The sequence below is a fragment of the Miniopterus schreibersii genome (assembly GCF_964146895.1).
Source record: "Miniopterus schreibersii genome assembly, chromosome: 7".
Classification (NCBI taxonomy): Eukaryota; Metazoa; Chordata; class Mammalia; order Chiroptera; family Miniopteridae; genus Miniopterus; species Miniopterus schreibersii.
In genome coordinates this window covers 39,280,031-39,287,053 of record NC_138108.1, presented here as the reverse complement: position 1 = coordinate 39,287,053, position 7,023 = coordinate 39,280,031, and the positions used below count along the sequence as shown (strand labels likewise).

Genomic DNA, 7,023 nt, shown 5'->3' with positions numbered 1-7,023 from the left:
CTACCAAATGAAGGGTAGTATGAATGATTTTTTGAAATCAGGTGAGGCTTTTTGGTGAAAGTGGAGGGGAAATGAGTGATTGGAGGAGCAATTTCAGTACTAGTGGTCAAACCCACTAGGCCACATAAGTTGTCTAGATAATGTGGTCCATCATGATGACCATGATGTAAGCCAGGGAGTTGTGGGGACGAAAAGTTGCCTGAAAGAAGAGATCAAGAATTAAGACCAGGGGGCTGACCTATGAGTTTTCTTTATCAAGCAGACAAAAGTGGTTGAATGGTATTAGTTATACTTTAACTCCTTAAGAGCCTTTCAGGAGAAGGGGTGGGTGGGTGAGAAGGGAAACCCCCATCAAGAGTCAGAGGACACAAAAGGGGTAGAATTTTTCTTAGTCCCCCCCCCTTCTAATTCTGGGTCCATTCATCATGCCAAAAGAGGCTCTCTCACTGGTTGTGAGTTGGGAGGTGGTCGTGGAAAGGATGATCCAGAGCAGAGGTCAATAATAATATCCATACAATAAATGCAGGATAAAAATAATAGTTATAAAGCATTTGCCATTCACCTGTGCTCCATGCATTTCAAAGCCTAAATCTCTTCACCCATTTTCAGTGGTATCCATTTAAAGGCAGGGGAGAACAAAGTTAAGAGTCTAAAAAAATGTAGATGAAAAAGAAGAAACATTTTCTAGCTTCAAAATAAGTCGGGAGTCTTTAAGCCCTCTTCTTGGTTTTTATCTCCTAGTGGATTTCACAGTGCTGACCCACAGAGCTAACTGGGCTGATTCTCACACTGTCACCGGAAAGTGGACTATCTGGGTCTTCATGAAGGATGCTGTGATTTTGAAACCAGGTGGGGGAGATACTTTTTTTGAGAGCTCTTGCTGTTCTGAGTGTGTTATATGGCTTTCTTTTGCCCATCAAAGCCCTGAGATGGCACCTTCGTTGATTGAGCCATTCATTTATTCACTCATTCAACAAGCATTTATTGCACTTACTATATGTGGGGCACTGGGCTAGATGTTAGAAATGTATAAATGAATAAGACACAGTCCCTGCCTGCAAGGAGCTCAAAGTCAAATGGAAGAATCAGCCATTAAAATGTATGAGGCCATAAGTGCTTTTCCATTCAGTTTCAAATGCTAAATTGACACTCTTGGAGAAAGAAAATTGTATCTGGGGGTGAGGGGGGAGGAAAAGCCCCTTCCCTTGGATATAGTGAAAAAGAAGGAAAGGTCTTTTCTTATGTTTATGAGAAATTCCTTGTAACCTTTCCAAGGGTTCATATAAGTTGAACTTCATAAAATTCCAGATACCCCACTATTAAGTGGGTGAGAAGCAGAGAGCCTAAGCTAGTCCCTCTGTATTGACTGGTCTTGCCAATGACAGTGCTGCTGGGGCCTCTCACTTTTCTTCTCTGCAGGTCACTTGGAGCCTGGGGCTGCTCCAGCTCGCTCAGGATTTGGCAGATATTGGAGGTGGCAGTGAAGGAGACAGTGGTGGTCAATGTTATTTGAGCAGGGTCAGCAGGCCCTGGAGCTTCCTGAGAACACGATGCAGAAGGCTGCTTACTATGAAAACCCAGGACTCTTTGGAGGCTATGGCTACAGCAAAGCCACTGACACATATGGCTACAGTGCCCCCCATCAGCCTTATCCACCCCCTGCTGCTGCCAACTCCTTGGACACTGATTACCCAGGTTCTGCCTGCTCCATCCAGAGCTCTGCATCTCTGCGAGCGCCAGCCCACAAGGGGGCCGAACTCAATGGCAGCTGCATGCGGCCTGGCACTGGGAACAGCCAGGGTGGGGGTAGTGGCAGCCAGCCTCCCGGTCTGAACTCAGAGCAGCAGCCACCACAGCCCCCTCCTCCACCACCAACCCTGCCCCCATCCTCACCCACCAATTCTGGAGGTGGAGTGCCTGCCAAGAAGGCCAAGGGTGGGCCCAATGCTTCTGGCTCTTCAGCCACCATCAGCAAGCAGATCTTCCCCTGGATGAAAGAGTCCCGACAGAACTCCAAGCAGAAGAACAGCTGTGCCACTGCAGGTAGCTCTTTGAGGGAGCTTATGCTTGGGCTAAGTCCCTCCACACTCACCCCAAGAAGCTAGCTCACCTAGGAACCAAGAAACTCCAGGCTGGAAGTGCAACCATATGTCTAAAGTCCTACTGACACAGAAATGTCCCTTCTTTTTAGTATCCCTGATTGGGAGTTATACCCTTACAGTGAGAGGGGCTCACTTCCATTCCAGGCTGTTGGTGGCATTGCTGGGCAAGTCTCATAGTTATTAATAGATAGCTCCTCTTTATACTGATCTCACATCTGCTTTCCTGGGCTGTTGGTCATAACTCAGCTCCTTTATCCCATAAAATAGCTCTTCAAAACTTGAAGACAGGCATGGTCCCCAAGCCCAGGTGGTTACATAGTCCTATCACATGAATCTCAGTCTCTTCAATTAATAAGAACTAATGTCTGTGGAGCGCTATGTTAAGAACCATGCTAAGTGCTTTACAAGCTTTATCTAATTTACTTTTTCAAAGAAACTTTTGAGGTAGGTATATGAAAATATCCCCATTTTCTAGATAAGGAAACTGTTAAAGATGATAGGTGACTTGCCCAAGACTATAAAATAACAAAATGGTGCACTTGAATCCAACCAGTGCCTCCACGGCATAACCATGGGGCTCTATTTGGCCCATCCCGGCCCAATTCTCCCCATCCCAGCAAATCCATAATATACAGAGGAGCATATCCTAGGGGAAGAGGAACTGCTGTGAAACAGGAGCACCTTGTGTTCCTCTCCCCGAAAAGGGAGACCCTAGAGTTGAGAAGGTCTTATGCAGGTCCCCTCAGGGTGTGTGAAAGAAGGTGAGCACCGACAGGAGCTCTGAGGCCTGCTTCCTTTCTCTCAGCCTGATTGGTTCCCGAAATTTTATGGCCTTGTGTTCTCTGATGTGGTTTATCTTCAGGTAGATGAACTTGCTTGCAGGTTTAGGGCCAGTTTGAAGCCTGGGATGTAGCTAGCTTGTTAGCAAACCAGGTCTCTGGTTTGCCTGCTGCTCTCTGAGGCTGCTGCTCCTAGGGGAAAAGTATCTTCTAGCCTATAAGCTCCTTCTCCTGCCCCTCCTTCCCAGCTGCAGGCGCAGGCCCTCCCTCCCAGGAGAAATCCATTTGTCTTCCCAGTGAGGGAGTGGACAAGCTGCTGAGAGGTGGCAGGGGTGGTGGAAACCAGTGTTGAGGCTGCTGGTTCTAGCACTTCAATACTAAAAATGCTCCCAGCTTGGCCTTAGGTCCCCTAAAATCTTGGGGCAGTATTTTTATGGTTTATCACCTCCCTGCATTTGGATGCAGAGCTCTTGGGTGCAGCTGGACTGGGGTGAAGTGCTAAGATCTCCATCCTCAGTCCATGCCTCCTGGGTGATTTTCTGACCAGGAGACAGCCCCTGAGTGAGGCAGGCTGGGGCTGTTCCCTCCCTCCTCCCCCAGCAGAGGCTAGGAGGAGTGTTCAAAGAAGTCTGGCCTTTCTTTGACAGAGGGGAGGCCTTACCAGCTGCTACTAGTCTACCATTAAACTCCTCCACAGCCTTTGGGACTGGATGATGGACTAGGCTGGAGGGGAGGGGTTGGGCAGAAAGAATCAAACCTCAGGCGGCAGATGGGGGTTTCAGGTGGGACTCATTGGTAGGCCTGGGGCCGGTGAGTTCCTCCTTAGACTCTCACCTCTCAAACGCCCCTCCCCCACTCCAGCCAGGATTAAAGGGGGGGAGGGGAAGGAAGAAGAGAGAACCAGGGAAGCACCCCTTTCCAGCCCGGGGTGTCCCCAGTCTCCCTCTCAGCATCCCATCTCTCTCCCTCCCTGTCCAGGAGAGAGCTGCGAGGACAAGAGCCCGCCGGGCCCAGCGTCCAAGCGGGTGCGCACCGCGTACACGAGTGCACAGCTGGTGGAGCTGGAGAAGGAATTCCACTTCAATCGCTACTTGTGCCGGCCACGCCGCGTGGAGATGGCCAACCTGCTGAACCTCACCGAGCGCCAAATCAAGATCTGGTTCCAGAACCGGCGCATGAAGTACAAGAAGGACCAGAAGGCCAAGGGCATCCTGCACTCTCCGGCGGGTCAGTCCCCGGAGCGCAGCCCGCCGCTCGGCGGCTCGTCTGGCCACGTGGCCTACTCAGGCCAGCTGCCGCCGGTGCCCGGCCTAGCCTACGATGCGCCTTCGCCTCCCGCCTTCGCTAAATCTCAGCCCAACATGTACGGCCTGGCCGCCTACACGGCGCCGCTCAGCAGCTGCCTGCCGCAGCAGAAGCGTTACGCGGCGCCCGAGTTCGAGCCCCACCCCATGGCGAGCAACGGCGGCGGCTTCGCCAGCGCCAACCTGCAGGGCAGCCCGGTGTACGTGGGCGGCAACTTCGTCGACTCCATGGCTCCCGCGTCCGGGCCGGTCTTCAACCTGGGCCACCTCTCGCATCCGTCTTCGGCCAGCGTGGACTACAGCTGCGCCGCGCAGATTCCTGGCAACCACCACCATGGACCGTGCGACCCTCATCCCACATACACAGATCTCTCGGCCCACCACTCGTCTCAGGGACGCCTGCCCGAGGCCCCCAAACTGACGCATCTGTAGCCGCCGCCAGCGGCCCGAACTCTTGGCGCAATTACCTCTTTTGCTTTGGTGGCGGGGGTGGCAGGCGGGGCCGCGAGGCAGCCGGTGACCCCTCCCTCGCCCCGACCCCGCCGCTGCCTCCCTGGTTTCGGGCCAACAGCGGCCGAGGCGCAGGCGACTGGGCCTCCCCTCCAGGCGCGTCCTCCTTTGGGTGACTCGCCATAAATCAGCCGCGAGGATTCTCTTCTGTAAGCCTGGCAGTACCATAAACTGCGGACCGAGGGCTCTAATCTGGTACTGGTGTCCCGGAGGTAAGTCTGAGATTCAGCGGCAGCGCGCTCTGCAGAGGGACCAGAGCCTGGAGCGCTCTGGCCCTGGCCCTTGTCCAGCCTAGCTGCGGAGACCTTAATTTATATGCTCCTTCCCGCCCTGTAAGGATTGAATCGGACTCAACAACCTGTATTTATTATTTGAAGCGAGTCATTTCGTTTCTCTGATTATTTATCCCCGTCTTAATGTATTTATGTGTATATTTGTAGAATTCTCCAGCCGGCTTAGGAACGCGCTCCCGGGCCTCGGGGGCCACACGTCACCTCCTTACTCCCCTTGGTCGGAACTAGTTGAGAGAGTAGTTTTGAACAGTTGTAACCCTGGCTGGTGTTTGTAGTTGATATAAAGGATTAAGACCGCAAATTGTCCTTCACGGGTAGAGTCAGACGACACCCGTTACTCATTTCTCAACAGCCGCAGCCCTCCAACTCGACACAGTTTATTGATTTCAAATTGTCTGGTACTATTTGAACAAATATTTAGAATAAAAAATTTCTCAGTCGGAAGAGTATCTGTGTTAATCACACACACTTGCAAGTAGATCACTGCCTTTATCTTTCCCACAATCTTGATGGAAGGCCCCCAACCAAATAGGCTGACCCTTTGAAATATTTTTTCATTTATTTGGAATCTAGTACACACAGTGGTTCTGGGATACTTGATTACATCCCAGCTCTTGACATTTGGGGGGGGGGGGAATCTGAGGATGCAAACCTAGAAATGTTCCAGGCTGGGTGATTTGGGTAGGGCTTTGTGCTGCGCCTGCTTTGCTGTTTCTACCCCAATCTTTCTAGACACAAATCAACTTTTTTAGATTGCATTTACATTGGGGAGGCCAGAGATCACTTTTCTGCATTAATAAAAAATAAACTTTGAAAGAAAACTGACAATCAAAGAAAAGACACAAGAGATGTCATAAGAATTGAGCTACGAAAAAGCTAAGGTGCAGAAAAAGAAATGATCATTTGGAGACACGCACCTAAGCCTTTTCTCTAGGAAATGCTGTCATGACTTTTTCCTTTATAGTGGTTGGTGGTTCATTTATAAAGAAAACAAACATTCCCCATGATGTAAAGTAATAAAAGTTTCATTAATGGAACATAAGTATAAACGCCTTGTTTACTCCTGTTCCTTTGTACTAAATGGGCAAAAAATGTCTCCAAGGATTTATAACCATTTTGTATATAATAGCGTGGCTTTAGCTAGGGGTGGACAATTTCCACCCGCTTCTCTGGGAGGAGGCACTTGGAAAACGCCTTCAGATAAGGTTCAATTCTTTGTATTTCAGCAAAGTCGGCCCACACATCTCTATTTGGTTTGACAAATAATACAACTCCTACCACATCCCCCATGACATGAGGTGAAATTCCTATTGTGTGGAAATAATTTAACTTCTAATCGTCTGGTGGAACAACAATCGTTTCTACTTGGATGTTTGTGTTTCGCTAAATAATGATGCCTAAAAAAGTATTTAGTTTCCTTGTTCTTTTGTGCTGTTTTAAAAATGGCATGCTAGATTGAGGGCGGGAGGGGGTTATCCTTTTGCTAAATTTCACCTTTTCTGAGCAGGTTTAAAGTATACTTGTTGTAGAAGTGTATCAGCAAGAATAAATGACTTCAACCGAAGGGATAGTTTACCCACTTTCGAGGCTTAAAATTGTTTTCTATGAAATTTGCGTCCATAGGCAGAATTTCTAATTGTCTTGTAAGAAATTATTTTTAAAATTATTTGGGGGGAAAATAAAATTATTAGGGAAATCAAAGAAGAGCTTGCTGCCTTGCAGGGATAACAACCACCTTTCTTAACTGGCTAAATATTAAATAGATGAATTGTTAGGCTGTTTAAATTCAGCCCGGTTTTCCCTCATCTCCTCTTCCTACCATAAGTAATAATAAAAATACATAATACATCATGGCTCCAGGCGTTTTCCAGTGCGGTCTGTTACCGCAGGAGTATCTGCTGAGTCTGCGGGTGTCTGCAAGGCCCCAAGTGTCATCTGTGGCTTAGGGTTTCATGGATTAGACTTTAAACGGTGCTAGCCGGCTAACATTAGCTTCCTCTCACACTCGGGCTCCAAAGTAGTGCGGGGTTAGGGG

At 49.2% G+C, this 7,023-nt stretch overlaps 1 protein-coding gene across 1 annotated transcript; it reads left to right on the top strand.

The window, feature by feature from the left end:
* Nucleotides 1-1,497: 1,497 nt before the first annotated feature.
* HOXD3 (homeobox D3) lies at nt 1,498-6,547 on the top strand. Its single transcript, XM_081141830.1, has 2 exons — nt 1,498-2,043; nt 3,860-6,547. The coding sequence occupies exons 1-2, from the start codon at nt 1,503-1,505 to the stop codon at nt 4,615-4,617; spliced, it is 1,299 nt and encodes a 432-aa protein (XP_080997956.1). The 5' UTR covers nt 1,498-1,502; the 3' UTR covers nt 4,618-6,547.
* Nucleotides 6,548-7,023: the final 476 nt, after the last annotated feature.

What these genes read in the sequence shown, in the direction of transcription:
- HOXD3 (XM_081141830.1), top strand. Translation starts at nt 1,503, where the DNA reads ATGTTATTTGAGCAGGGTCAGCAGGCCCTGGAGCTTCCTGAGAACACG. An exon ending in GAACAGCTGTGCCACTGCAG is followed by an intron (nt 2,044 to 3,859) that starts GTAGCTCTTTGA and finishes CTCCCTGTCCAG; the next exon opens with GAGAGAGCTGCGAGGACAAG.